Source organism: Pleurodeles waltl, chromosome 6 (genome assembly GCF_031143425.1).
Source record: "Pleurodeles waltl isolate 20211129_DDA chromosome 6, aPleWal1.hap1.20221129, whole genome shotgun sequence".
NCBI classification, from domain to species: domain Eukaryota; kingdom Metazoa; phylum Chordata; class Amphibia; order Caudata; family Salamandridae; genus Pleurodeles; species Pleurodeles waltl.
In genome coordinates, this window is record NC_090445.1 from 304867206 (window position 1) to 304882724 (window position 15519).

Here is a 15519-nt window from a genome sequence, read left to right on the forward strand (position 1 = left end):
GAAAAAAAACAGCTATGTAAAACCCACAGCGATCGTGCTGTGTTAAAAATAAAAAAGAAAGTAGTCCAGAACCGATACAGAAAACAAGAAGCCTCGTAAGATTTCAGAAGTTGGCCGGTGCACTAGAGGAGGACTAAACACCAGAAAAGGAATGAGGTATGCATGCCTTTCGCTAATGAAAGCAAGTGGATTTTAAAAGGCAAGCCCACAAACCAATGAAAGTGACAGGCATGACATGGGTGTGGTTATGAGTCCAAAGAGAGATTATAACAGGGAGGGAGCACTTGTGCACTCAACCCTAAAAAACAAGCTGAAGAAAGAAAAACAACTTTTCATTTTTTTGCTTCCTACAGCTGCTCTATGACCTGCCCAGCATTTTACCTCAGTAGCAAGCATTGTGATGCCAGAACTCGACTGCAATCACTTGTAATAGTTGAGTTCTGACATCTTATGTATTATTTACTTGTAATCAGTGATGCACAGCGCCTTCCATTTGGTTCTGTCATACTTCATTTAAGGTGAAATAGGTCTGCATATTTTCATTTATTTTGTAATAAGCAAGACCGCAATAAAATAATGATCTGTAGATTTACTGTGACTCATAGTGTTATTGATGCTGAGGTAAGGCATGTCTGTCAAAGAAGATTTAATTGATGTTATTGCTAACATCACTGCTGCAGCTGTGAACTTTCATGTTATGAATTTGTTCAGGTCATCAATAAATGATTATGTACCATTTATTTTTTTGCTCCTTTTTAATGTCACATGGTAAATATTGTACACTTTTATGTCTGAAAAAAAGAAATTAAAAGCATTAACTTTGTAGATTGCACCTTTTTTTTAAACTAATTCAAACTTATGTTTGCTACCTCTGAAGATCATCCATCGTGGCCTTGATTTAAGGGTCTCTGTGGACCAGACACTCACTACTTTTTTGAACTACCACTGTAAAAAAAGTCTGAATTTCTAAACTGAGTTGACCACATTCAGTTGAAATACTGTCACACTTTGAAGATTGTGCATGTGTGAACTGAGTTCATGTTGTGTTAGTCTCCTTCCACCCTCGTGCAGAGTGTTCAAGTAAGAAATGGGTTGAGGCCAGGAACATAACATTTTACCATTCAAGGAGACTGCTGTATGTCCTGGTATAGTGCTTGTTCTGTATGTGTCTACATACATCTGTGAGCATTCATGTGTATGTATTTGTATGTGTTAGACCTGGCATCCTTGGCGTGGTATCCCCTGTCATTTTGCCCCTGCTTCCTGTATTTTTGAATGTGTGCTGGATTTCATTTTTGCTGTTTTTTGGTGCTCTGGCCACTTAACCACTGCTGACCTGTGCTAAAGTGCAAGTGCTCCCTGTGCAAATTGTGATTATGATTGGTTATCCTTGATTGGCATATTTGAGTTACTAGTAAGTCCCTAGTAAAGTGCTCTAGTGGTGCCCAGGGCCTGTAAATCAAATGCTACTAGTGGACCTGCAGCACTGATTGTGCCTGAGTAGCCTTGTAAACATGTCTTAGAACTGCCACTGCAGTGTCCTTGTGTGCAGTTTTACACTGGCAGTTCGACCTGGCAAGGGTACCCACTTGCCAGGCCCAAACGTTTGTTTTACTTCATGTAAGTCACCCCTATGGTAAGCCCCAGGTAGGCCCATGGGCATGTTGCAGTGCATATAAATGGTAGGACATGTACTGGTGTGTTTTACATGTCCTGATAGTGAAATTCATTTTTCACTATTGCAAGGCCTATGTCACCCATAGCTTAACATGAGGATTGCCTTTGAATATCTTTTAAGTGGAGTTTCCCATTGAGAGCAGATAGAGCTATGGAGTTTGGGGCCTCTTTACTCACAATTTAAAAATACATCTTTTGGTTAAGTCGGTTGTAGATTGTCTGTTTGAAAATGCCACTTTTGGAAGGTAGGCATTTTCTTGCTTAACCATTCTGTGCTTCTGCTTGGCTGCTGAATACTCACCTGGGTCAGATTGACAGTTGGTGTGTTTGTGCATTCACTATAGATAGTCACACAAAGGGATCTGGCGTGTATCCTGCAAATCCTGATGAGTCTTCCTGGGCTAGAATGGGAGGGAGGAGCTGAAGCCTGCACTTGAAAGGGCTGTGTCTACCCTCACACAATACAGACTTGAAACCGCTAGAGTGTGTCTTCGACAGGGCAGGGAAGAGGCAGGGTCTTGTGCACTACAAATACTTTTCTTTGAAGTTTGCCTGCTTCATTGGTAGAAATGAGTATCCGTATTAGACTGCTGACCCCACAACTTTAGAACACTTCTAGATCAAGAAGAACGTCTTCCGAGGAGAAGAGCTGAAGAGCTTTGAGGGGGAGTACTGCCCCTTTTCTGTGTGTGCTGTGCTGGGTGGGCCTGCAGTTGTTGCTTCTGCCTTAAAGAGGACAAAGACTGGACTTTGCTGTGTATCCTGCTTCTGAAGATTCTCCACAGGCGTGGACTAAGCATATCTCCTGTTACAAAGACATATTAATATAAACAAAGGTACACTGTTCCAAACTACTCTAACATACTAGGAGACCTAGGGGGTTATTCTAACTTTGGAGGAGTTGTTAATCCGTCCCAAAAGTGACGGAAAAGTGACGGATTTACCACCAGCCGTATTACGAGTCCATTATATCCTATGGAACTCGTAATACGGCTGGTGGTATATCCGTCACTTTACCGTCACTTTTCGGACGGATTAACACTCCTCCAAAGTTAGAATAACCCCTCTAGTGTCTCAGGAGCAAGAGCCCTCAAGCATCACAATGGATTACTGGTATCATCATCGGGAAATGCTCCTCGCCAGGCCGGCGCTGCAATGCCTGACGGGCTCCCCGAAAGGGGGGCTCTAAGCCGTACTGCTCTGATAGTGACTGGTGGGTTCAAACTACACAGACAGGGATGCCTGCATCCAGACACCAACACACGTTGGAGAGAACAGAAAACAATGCATTTAAAATTGGTTATTCATCTCACAATACACACTATAATTTTAATCAGTACAAAAAGGATGAAGAACTAGATTAAAAACAAGAATGAAAGTAATAAATTGAGTTATGATGCTCAATTACTCTCAAAGAGCAACAAACCTCAGAGGACTATAACTATTATGGTGCCTCTAAACCAGGATCAACAAGTTTCACGTCTTGCGATCCAACGGGATCCATTGACGCTTCATCAGGACCAAAAACATAAGATTTAATCACCTCTTCTCCAAAATAATAAAGAAAATTTGAAAAACCCTAATTTAGGATTAAAAAAACCTGTCACTTACATTTCAGTAAACTGGCTAAGTCAAAGAAAGGTCGCCCTAGAAGACAAAAATGATACAAACACCAAGAATACCCATAATGTGGTTACAAGGGTGTTTTTGTGAAATACATGTGTGATGGGTCAACAAAAGAGTGCATAGACTCAAGCTTACCATCCCCAAGTCGAGACCAGGCTCCTTGGGAAGCACGTTCCAAGGACTCAAGTTAACACTGTGCACAATAAACAAGAAATCATAAACATAAATATGCTTCAACAAAATATATATATAGGGTGTAGACTGACACGTATGAGGCACTTTAAAGTTTCAATAAACCACAGAAACTTAGCAGTAATAGAAATGGGCACAATTGTGCTCCTAGAAGTGTCCCCGATATAGCTACATCCATGCAAACGCTTACTGACATACTCGTAGAAAATACTCCAGTTGGTTCGGTCACGATGCTAATTTTTACAGAAACTAAACCTCAACAGGAAACACTTACCAATATAAACGTAGCAGGTGCCCCAGTTGAAGCTCAGCTTCTGGAAAGGACAAGCCACCCTAACTCTCGGGCTTGGCAAAGATAAAGCAAGGCTGTGCGCTCAGAGATCCCATAGCAAAAAAAGATCCAGAATCCTTCCTGGAGGTGAACTGATGATGTACTAGAGCGTAATCTGTATCTGACTGTGACGCGCGGGTTCTATCTTCCTCTCCTGGAGACACAGAGTAGAAGGTCTCCCTTTATGAAGCACCTGTAAGCTCCGCCCGCTGAGCCACGCCCCGTCCACCCTCGAATGTAGGTAAAGGAATTCCCGCTTTTTACCAGGATGACGGACAGCTTTCCAAAACGACCCCACTGCGTTTACCGCCGATTCCGGTGGTGCGTTGTTGATGCACAGAAGCACGAGGACATCTCCACAGAGACACACTAGTAACAATAACATTGCCAAAGGCACACAAGGTTGCTGGAGACGTTTACCCCGTGGCCCGTCAGGTACCCCTAGTGTACAATATAAACGGGGCGTATAAAACATGCTAGGTAACGCTTACTGACATACTCGTAGAAAATACTCCGGTTGGTTCGGTCACGATGCTCATTTTTACAGAAACTAAACCTCAACAGGAAACACTTACCAATATAAACGTAGCAGGTGCCCCAGTTGAAGCTCAGCTTCTGGAAAGGACAAGCCACCCTAACTCTCGGGCTTGGCAAAGATAAAGCAAGGCTGTGCGCTCAGAGATCCCATAGCAAAAAAAGATCCAGAATCCTTCCTGGAGGTGAACTGATGATGTACTAGAGCGTAATCTGTATCTGACTGTGACGCGCGGGTTCTATCTTCCTCTCCTGGAGGCACAGAGTAGAAGGTTCTCCCTTTATGAAGCACCTGTAAGCTCCGCCCGCTGAGCCACGCCCCGTCCACCCTCGAAGTAGGTAGGGAATTCCCGCCTCTTGCCAGGATGACGGACAGCTTTCCAAAACGACCCCACTGCGTTTTACCGCCGATTCCGGTGGTGTGTTGTTGATGCGCAGAAGCACGAGGACATCTCCACAAAGACGCACTAGTAACAATAACATTGCCAAAGGCACACAAGGTTGCTGGAGACGTTTACCCGTGGCCCATCACGTACCCCTATTGTACAATATAAACAGGATATATAAAACATGCTAGGTAACGCTTACTGACATACTCGTAGAAAATACTCCGGTTGTGTAGGCCACGATGCTCATTTTACAGAAACTAAACCTCAAAGGAAGCACTTACCAATATAAACGTAGCAGGTGCCGCAGTCGAAGCTCAGCTTCTGGAAAGGACAAGCCACCCTAACTCTCGGGCTTGGCAAAGATAAAGCAAGGCTGTGCGCTCAGAGATCCCATAGCAGAGGAAGATCCAGAATCCTTCCTGGAGGTGAACTGATGATGTACTGGAGCGTAATCTGTATCTGACTGTGACGCGCGGTTTCTATCTTCCTCTCCTGGAGACACAGAGTAGAAGGTTCCCCCTTTATGAAGCACCTGTAAGCTCCGCCCGCTGAGCCACGCCCCGTCAACCCTCGAAATAGGTAGGGGAATTCCCACCTCTTGCCAGAATGATTGACAGCTTTCCAAGGCGACCCCACTGCGTTTGCCGCCGACTCGCGTGGTGCGTTGTTGATGCGCAGGGGCGCGAGGACATCTCCGCGGGGACGCACTAGTGGCAATGACATTGCCGGGGGCACACAAGGTTGCTGAAGACGTTTTTGCCCCCGTGGCCCATCACGTACCCTAGTGTACAATGTGGACGCGGCAGATGCCGCGGTTTGAAGCTCACCTTCTGGAAAGGACGGCCCACCCTGGCTCTTGGGCTTAGCAGGGATGGGGCGGGGCGGGGCTGTGCGCTCAGAGATCCCATGGCGGAGGGGATCTGGAATCCTTCCTGGAGGTGAGCTGATGATGTGCTGGAGCGTGGTCTGTGTCTGACTGGGACGCGCGGTTTCTGTCTTCCTCTGCTGGAGACACAGAGTGGAGGGTTTCTCCCTTTGTGGAGCACCTGTGGGCTCCGCCCGCTGGGCCACGCCCCGTCCACCCTCGAGGTAGGTGGGGGAGTTCCCGCCTTTTTACCAGGATGATGGATGGACGACTAAGTATTTTTACCCATGTTTCTAATTATGTATTGTATGTGCAGATGTGTGTGTATAGTCATGTGTGTGTGTGTGTATAAATATATATATATATGTGTATATGTTGTTTCTGTGCCTGGCATGTTTCTATGAATTTCTGCTCTCTTTTTATCACACTTATCTACTCATCGCTCTCATGTCATGTCTCTATCAAACTATCCTCCATTCTCACTCGGACTCATCCCAAATCCCTTCGACCACTTCCATCTCCTAAATATCTCTGCCTAAGCTCATCCCTCCACCCCCACATCTAACTCACCAAACCTCACTCTACCTCTGTGACCTCCCACACAACCCTACTAAACTCTCCTGCATTCATCTCACCCTGCTACTATGCTCTCCCTAACCCTTCCACATCCTCTTTCCCCTCCGCCCCCCTTTTATTCATCTCAAGCCTTTGGATTGAGCAAATGAAGGATAAACTCCCAATTAACACTTCTGGATTTCTTTCCTCCTCCACCCCTCCATTACTCCAGTCAATCTAACTAACAAACTCTCATATCCGCAACTCAAATTAACTCATAATAATACTAAAACTGTACTCCTTATTAAATTATACTAATCCATCACTAATTCTTGTTGGGTACCGGAGTAGCGTGCTACTCATCGAAAAGCGCTTCGACGCCTCGTCAGGGGTAGTAAGCGCTATATAAATACGATTACAATTACAATTACAATTACAAATGCACATAATCCATACTCTGTGGCATGTCAAATAACATCATACGTTGAGGGATAAAACTGAAATCCTACCCTACCACAAGTGAGGGCAGGTATATAAGCCCCTCGTTATATAAAAAAAAAAAAACCCGACGGGAAGGCAGAGAGAATACTCACATTTTAGTCAACGGTCCTTCCCCATGGACCTACCCTCTGGACAGCGCTCCCGTAATAAATTGAAATGGGTGCTGTCAGAGCCATTCATAGATGCCGCGAAACCCGGAAGTAAAGCATCTTCCGGCTCGCCCGCGTCTGCGATACTAGAAATCAAGAAAGGACTCCCGGTCGAGCCAGGTTGGGCCCAAAGTAAAGGAAATAAAGGAAGGACAACCTTCCTATTATACACGGGATGAAAAGTAGTCCAAAGCTCCAAATTGAAAGGACACCAGGTCCTTTGTATTGAAGGGTTGTCAAAAACTGAGAAAGTATAACAGGAGACATGTATCTTGTAAAATATTACCAAAAATTGCTGACTTAACACAAAAACGTTACTTATGTCACAATCTGAGGCATGAAAAGTTTAGATATGGTTTGTCAAAGACAAATTAGAGTGTCTATAAGGAAGTGCATACAACAAAATAAAAAATTATTGGGTAATACTTGTTATGATGAGAGTGAAGTCCAAGGGAAATCATCATTCAAACCACATGTATTAGTCCCTAATTTGAACACCCATCTTTGTTCAATCCTAAAAAGGGACCCTGAATCATTTGGTCGGACTCTAGGTGCTTCTAATATCACCCACCAAAGGTCATCAGGAGTGTGTGATGTCTCCAAGAAGTGCGCACAAAGTTTAGTGGTAATTCTATTGCATCTGATATTATTTCTATGTCAATGCCAATATAACGTAGATTGCATAGGCACGTTAACATGTAGATGCAATTCCTGGTATTGCAGTTGGTATGTTTCTTAAGGCGCCAGGTCCCTATGGGATCTAGATTCAATGTCGTTAGATGTCTAGTGAGAGAACACATGTTACAATTGCCACAGGGGTGATGACCCTCCACTGGGGAGAGATCCCATAGCGTCTTTTGAGTTGGGGTATCACGTGGAGGTTGTGGGCGGGTGTGAACCCCAATGTCCTTAATGTTAGCAGTGCGTTTAAATGCAAAAAGGGGTCTTGGAACTTCACAACCCCCGCTCGTTAGTATTGACCATCTTTTACTGATCAATTTCTTGATTGAATTAGATAAGGGAGTATAGGTAGACACGCACGTTAGTCTGGTCTGAGGTCCCTTTTCCATGGTTGCTTGCAAGGCGTCCCTATTGTTATTCCTAGCTCTTTTACGTGCCTGGTTAACAATTCTAGAGGGGTAATGACGTTCATAAGGTTTATCTTGAAGAACATCAGCCTGGTAGTCAAATTCTTGAGGTGAACTGCAGTTACGTCTTAGCTGTAAAAACTGGTCAACAGGTATATTATCCCGTAGAGATTTCGGATGGTGACTCTCGTATAACAGAAGAGAGTTACGATCTGTTGGCTTATGATAAATGCTTGTGGACAATTTACCATTGTTGATGGTAATCATGAGGTCTAGAAAGGGTAAATGAGTGGCAGACACTGTGGCAGTGAATTTCAAAAAAAGGATCAAGAGTATTGATCCAAGCTGTAAAGTTATCTGCAGTTGTCAATGAGCCCTGCCATATGATTAAGATGACGTCAATATAACGTCGCCACAATTTGATGTAATTCTGAAAAGGGTTAGTTGGCGGTAAAATGTGCTTTTTTTCAGAGTCATACATATATAAGCAGGCTAGACTTGGTGCGAATGTGCTACCCATCGATGTTCCTCGCATCTGATGGTAAAATTGATCCTCAAAAAGGAAGAAGTTTTCTGACTCTATGCACTCTTTTGTTGACCCATCACACATGTATTTCACAAAAACACCCTTGTAACCACATTATGGGTATTCTTGGTGTTTGTATCATTTTTGTCTTCTAGGGCGACCTTTCTTTGACTTAGCCAGTTTACTTAAATGTAAGTGACGGGTTTTTTTTATCCTAAATTAGGGTTTTTCAATTTTTCTTTATTATTTTGGAGAAGAGGTGATTAAATCTTATGTTTTTGGTCCTGATGAAGCGTCAATGGATCTGGTTGGACCGCAAGACGCGAAACATGTTGACCCTAGTTTAGAGGCACCATTATAGTTATAGTCCTCTGAGGTTTGTTGCTCTTTGAGAGTAATTGAGCATCATAACTCAATTTATTACTTTCATTCTTGTTTTTAATCATGGTCTTCATCCTTTTTGTAGTGTTTAAAATTATGATGTGTAATGTGAGATGAATAACCAATTTTAAATGTATTTTTTTCTGTTCTCTCCAATGTGTGCTGGTGCCTGGATGCAGGCAGTACTGTCTGTATAGTTTGTACCCACCAGTCACTATCAGAGCAGTACGGCTTAGAGCCCCCCTTTCGGGGAGCCCGTCAGGCGTTGCAGCGCCTGCCTGGCAAGGAGCATTTCCCGATGATGATACCAGTCATCCGTTGTGATGCTTGAGGGCTCTTGCTCCTGAGACACCAGGTCTCGTAGTATTTTAGAGTAGTTTGGAACAGTGTACCTTTGTTTATATTACTATATTTGGGAGATTGTACACTGGGCCATATAACCTCCCAGTCCCTCCCCTCTTTGTATTTAGATTCCTGTTACAAAGACTCAGGGACATCAAAGACTTTGGCCCTCATTATAAACACGGCTTCATGCTGGCGCTCTGAACACAGACCACCAGCCTGTTGGGAACCCCGCCGACCCAATAAACAACATTCCTCAGGGCCGGCGGGCAGAAATAGTGTCTGGGCCAGGACATTGCCGATGGCTCCACATGGAGCCATCATCAATGCTGCAGTGCGACGGGTGCAGCAGCATCCGCGCGCATATCACTGCCCGTAAATAGGGCTGTGAACTTCGTGATGGGGCTGTGCACGGGGGGCCCTGCACTGCCCATGCCAAATGTATGGGCAGTGCAGGGGCTCCCAGGGGGAACCCCGGAGCACCCCTTCCACCAGCCTTACCCTGGTGGAGGAAACCGCCAGGGAAAAGTTGGTGGAACAAGGGATCTTTATCTGGAGGGCAGCGCTGCCTGTCGGTGGAAGCCTGGCGGTAGCGGAGGTCCATCTGTGGTGGTCTTCCCTTGTTCATTATATGGCGGTCCAGACCGCCATGCTGGTGGCGGTAATTTCCCCCACAGCCGACATGGCGGTCTGGACCGCCATGTTCATTATGAGGCCCTTGTTCTTGCTGAGACCCCCAGACTTGCCAAGTGGTGCCACATCCAGTCCGGGGCCCCTGGAAGAAGACGCTAGAAGAACCAGAGGGAAAATCTATGCTCCAGAGCCAAGCAACAGAAAAATCAATGCAGCGCCTGCACCGCAGCTGTAAAATCAACGCAGCGCTGGTGAAATTGACGCCTCACCAGCTCATCACGGATTCATCACTGCTGTGTGTCTGGATTTTTCATGCATCATCCCTGGGCATTAAAATCTTCAACATCACCCCACGGACCTGAAGCTGCTAGCCTGGAAAACGATGCATTGCTTACCCGGTGAAGCAAGAAGTGATACACTACCTCACTTACAAGTAAGGAATTGAGGCATTACTTTCTTTTCCATTGTGTGCTCACCTGTGCGGCTTTATTTTTGACGCATACCAGGTACTTTGTGCTAAAATAATGCATCCATGATTTCTATGGATTAAGACTTTTTACCATAAAAATTAATATCTTTGCTCATGTACGTTGGATTTTTGTCATTTCAGTTTTGTTTGATTTAGATAAATATTGGCTAATGAACTGGTGTGGTGTCCTTTTGGGGTGTTTTCACTGTGTTGCTGTATATGTTTGTGCAAATACATTACACATTGCCTCTGAGATAAGCCTGACTGCCTGTGCCAAGCTACCAAGGGAGTGAACAGGGGTTATCTCAGGTGTGTGACTCCCTTACCCTGACAAGAGTGAGGGTCCCTACTTGGACAGGGTGTAATTTGACTGCCAATTAGAGACCCCATTTCTAACAGTATGTATGTCCATGTGTTTGAAAGTAGTGCGCAAGTGTGTGTGAGCATGTGTATCTCTGCACAACACGCATGGTTGTGTTTTGATATTTCCCTTTGTGTGTATCTTCATATTTTGGAATTGATTGGCATAAGGAATAGACCTGAGACACATCTTGGCTTGACTGGCATAGGAGGAATGTCTAGGAAACAACCTCATATTAACAGGAATATATAGTAGATACCTGGAGTGAGAGCGGTAGTGTTCCCTAATATTTAGGACACTAGAAAACAGATCATCCCTAAATGTACCTCAGATAGGTCTACCCCCGGTTGATCTTGCACAAAAAGGCATCCTCATATCATTTTAGCAGATTAGGAAAATCATTATTTGGGACCACTCAATAATTGAGTTGTAGGTTAAATGGTTTTATCACAAAAATCTCAAAATCAAACAGTACAAAATAAGTTCCATGAAGGTTAAAAGGCAGAGATAATAGTCAAAATCAGAAGAAAAATCTAAGTCCCAAGTGAGCCTCAGAAATCAGAAAAGAGTTAAGCAGTAGCCCTAGTAGAAAAGGAAAGTCTTCTGCCTTCCCCCTAAATCCATGGGTTCTTATACACAATTCTTGCATAACAAATTAGAGAAACAGCATATTCATTGTTGCATGATCACAAGTAAAACTCTCTTGACAAATGAAAATGTGACATTCCATACTTAAGTACACTAACACTATCTCGTTTTAAGAAAGCATTTAGCATCTTAAATGCTGCCTCCATTTAGAGATGTTTAAGCTAATATGTCATCAATTAATAAGACTAAGCCCATCAACTGAACTGCAGTGGGAGAGCCTTGAGAACTGCTACAATTAGGGACACTAGAAAGTTAATTTAGAGCATTTCAGTAAAATCCATTACATCGGCTATCTTAGGTTCTGCTGAGCTTTTGAGGGAAGACGGTGAGCAGGGAAGCAGATGGGAGGGGTGAATACTGGAGTGCATGACGAAAACACCATTTATTTGATCCAAAATGGAGTTTTCACATAAAATGTGACACAACTAAATTAGGTTAATAACCACACTTATATTCATTGCACTTCTATACATTATATGGGACTTGTTTCTCTTGCAATCACATTAGCTTCTTATTTGCATATTAGATATAACATAAAAATCATTATTTTTCAGTAGTAATATTTTACTAAAATGTAAACCCAGAAAAACGCTATCACACTGGGACACAAACGTGCATTAACTCTCATAAGTGTGATACCTTGGCAATATCATTGCTTTAAACGCCATGTGATGAGACTCTTCTGGCAAATGAAGGAACTGTCTTTTAAAACACGAACCTGGACTACACTCACGGGACTTTGTAGGGTGAAATTAAGTAGGAACAAAATACTTCTTGAATTTGGAAAGCTGCCGCACTATGCCCTCAGCCTTCAAATGATTCTTCAGAAAAATATAGGTTTACTTCATATGTACAATTGCCACACAGCACTGCTTGGATATTAGTAGTGGTACCACCTACATGATTTGAGAGAATGTTTCCAACGTCATGATCCAACCGACGCAGCAACTGGAGGACTCTAATAGGCTGTTCAGGAGATCCAAACTTTCTCCACAAGTTCAGGATTCTCCTGTGGAAACAACAGATACTTCTGACAACATGAACACAACGTTACCATGGCAGACAGTTCGAAGCTATGACTAAACATTAGATTACATTCCCCGCTTCACATCAGGCTCACTTACAAACCACGGAGCCAGTGAGAAGCAGAGATTCCATATCCCTGATACCATATGTTATGCCAGTAAAAACTCGAAGCTTAGCCAGGACTGTCTCCCTGAATTTCTTCTCTAGCGGAAGGAAGAATTATCTTCTTTCAAGAGTTATATAAGGCGAGTGAACCCACCGAGCTGTTTTAAATGTCAAACTAGCATCCTGTTGGTCATTACCGCTAAATATAGCATCCCCTGCTGAATACTATAAACCTTTCACCATGGGTTAATACCAGCCATAACATGGGAAAGATGACATCTGGTCAGAGTAAATTGCCTACTTTCTTTGTCTGCCAAAATGGCACAGTTTCTCCCTGGGTCATTTATTCCACCACTGCATGTCAATAGGCCTTTTTCATCGCCCAGATGAACAGTAAGCAGGATTTACCCACAGGAGTTGTAGGCAGTGCCAAAAGGGCTAGAGTGAAATCCACATCTTGCCCCTATGGCCTGCCAACAAGTCACGAACGAATGAGGTTTCAGGGGGTCGAAATGCTGCAAGGGAAGGCGCAGTGTGACAGTGGCCTCCTTGAGAGTGCAGCGTGGCCCATGAAGTTTAATCCTGCTCTCCCCACCTCAATGTTGGCAGCTGCACACACACCATTGATGCCATCTGCCTTAAAGGTTCTAACCTAGGTCCAACATCCGCTCAGCAGATACTCTCAATCCTTTGGGGCCAAAGTAACAGTTGTAAAACATTGGTTTATACCTGTGCTATTTGTTAGGATGTAGTAAACACCCTTGAGTCATTCTTTTTCCTTTTGACTCACAAGAGTGTGCAATGTGGGCATTGTAATTCGTATTCGAAATTTGAAACATTTTTTGCTTTGAAACGTATTAATTTCAATATGCAAATTAGCAACTTTCTTCTGTGCAGGCCATTGCAAAGTGATCTCATGCCACAATACGGCCAATTTATGGAACTTAATGGGTAATGATTTTTGACTACAAACTTAAAGCTTTTAAAGAAAGTCTAAGGTCCTTTAGGTTATGCAAACCATTACTCCTATAAAAACAATACAGAATATTCAGTTGTATGGTGATTTTGTAATATTGCTAAAACCATTATAAAGCAAGTGAACCCTTACCGTGGCACAGATCCCAGGACAAAAGTGCGAGTATTTGAGTACACTTGACACCTCACAAAATGTGTCATGTTTCTTTTGTATTTCTATAGATATCTGAATTTCTGGTGTTAAGCGAGGAGGAGAAAAACATCAGTATTGTGCTGGAGTTCTGCTTCTTGGGATTCGAAAATTTGCAAGGCTTGCAGATGTTGGTTTTTTCCTTTCTATCTTTTTTTTACATCCTCACCTTGGTGGGAAATCTGGCTATCATCGGAATAACAACACTGGATGCTCACCTCAATGGTCCCATGTTCTACCTCCTCCGACACCTCTCCATCTTGGATATTTGTTATATATCAGTCACTGTCCCCAAAATGCTGGACACGCTACTTTCTGGGCAGCATACCATCTCATTCACTGGCTGCATGGTGCAGTTGAGTCTGTTCATTTCCCTGGAGGGGACGGAGGCCTTCCTCCTTACCGCAATGGCATATGACCGCTTCATTGCCATATGCTATCCATTGCGTTACACACTTCTGATGGACAGAAAACTATGTTTGCTTCTGGCAGGTGCCTCATGGGTGAGTGGAATAATGAATTCGGTGGTGCATACAACCCTCATAGTTAGGTTGCCTTTCTGTGGATCCAACTGCCTCCAAAATGTATTCTGTGACATCCCTCCACTGTTGCACTTGTCCTGCGCTGACACTCATCTTAATGAATTAGTACTGTTCACTGTGGGAGGGACCTTGGTGGGCCTCATCCCTTTCCTCTCCATTCTGGTATCCTACATCTACATTGCAGCTACCATAGTAAAGATGAGCTCAAACTCTGGGAAGCAGAAGGCATTCTCCACCTGTGCTTCTCACCTGATAGTAGTCACCCTGTTTTATGGAGCTGCAATATTCACATATATTCGCCCGGCTTCGACCTACGGGCTGGAGAGAGACAGGCTAGTGTCCGTGTTGTACAGTATTGTGACTCCTATGTTAAATCCTCTGATTTACAGCTGGAGAAGTCAGGAACTGAAAAGGGCCTTCAAGAGGTTACAGTCACCCCTTTACTACTAGCAGAAGGAGTGAGGAAGACCCTGTGAACGGCCACTTTACACTTTAGACATGACGATCACAGATCAGCTTAATATGCCTTAGAATTCCACTTCATTGGTTTAATTCTGTGGTCTCCCATGATACACATGACATATAAACTAGATCATTAGGAAGACGCCTGCTGTTAAAACATTGTTTTCCAAAAACACAATGAAAATCATTTAAAATTGTGAATTTAGATAATGAAAGCATTGCAACCCCTTCACAATGAAGCAGTTAAAGAGGAACAATTTTACAGTGTGGTTGTTGGCGGAGTCACATCACCAAAGTCCTAAAGGATAGGAAACATCACAGTGCTACTTAACGAGTGTACCAAGTGAGCATAACACCCTAGGTGAGAGAGTGGAGAAAATGTAGTGAGAGGTAGAAATGTTCATTTTGGAGTGGACTTTCACAAACATATGAATACAGTGTGAAGCGTTACGTTAATGCCATTTATAGACAACCCAGTCTCCGCATATACTGACTCCCTGTGCGGCGAAAGCATCTTAAACAATTTGTGATTGCCTATTTGAAAAACTGGCCTGGGCCATCATGCTGTCTTAACAGCTATCGGCTCGTTCTATGGGTCCCCCAAAACTCGGTGAGCAGAATTCCAAAATCAACCTCCATCAGCAACCGATCCATGAAACGTGTGAAATAACCTCGCCAGTTTGCTACATCCAGAAAATGAATTGATTACCGCAGACAGTATATGTGGGGAACGCTGGGCCTGATGGCTTTGCTACCTCTCACTTTATTGAGTGGAAATCCGGCTACAGAAGCAATGAGGTGTGGCAAAAGGCAGCAAAATTATTTGCTAACGTCACGGGAATTTTGTTAAATGACGCTTTATTCTGGCAGAGGGAGAATAGTCTTCCCTGGAGTTAGGTTAGAAAAAACCCTGAAAAAGCCAGATCTCGTAGTTACTTCAAGGGCCTTTACA

The 15519-nt window shown here is 43.6% G+C and overlaps 1 protein-coding gene across 1 annotated transcript; it reads left to right on the plus strand.

Annotated features, from left to right (window-relative positions):
- Positions 1–576: 576 nt before the first annotated feature.
- Positions 577–14555, plus strand: LOC138301543 (olfactory receptor 5V1-like). The gene is made up of 3 exons (XM_069242060.1): positions 577–621; positions 7955–8059; positions 13596–14555. The coding sequence occupies exons 1-3, from the start codon at positions 577–579 to the stop codon at positions 14553–14555; spliced, it is 1110 nt and encodes a 369-aa protein (XP_069098161.1).
- Positions 14556–15519: the final 964 nt, after the last annotated feature.

What these genes read in the sequence shown, in the direction of transcription:
- LOC138301543 (XM_069242060.1), top strand. Translation starts at nt 577, where the DNA reads ATGATCTGTAGATTTACTGTGACTCATAGTGTTATTGATGCTGAG. An exon ending in ATAGTGTTATTGATGCTGAG is followed by an intron (nt 622 to 7,954) that starts GTAAGGCATGTC and finishes TAACAATTCTAG; the next exon opens with AGGGGTAATGACGTTCATAA. An exon ending in CTGTAAAAACTGGTCAACAG is followed by an intron (nt 8,060 to 13,595) that starts GTATATTATCCC and finishes GTATTTCTATAG; the next exon opens with ATATCTGAATTTCTGGTGTT.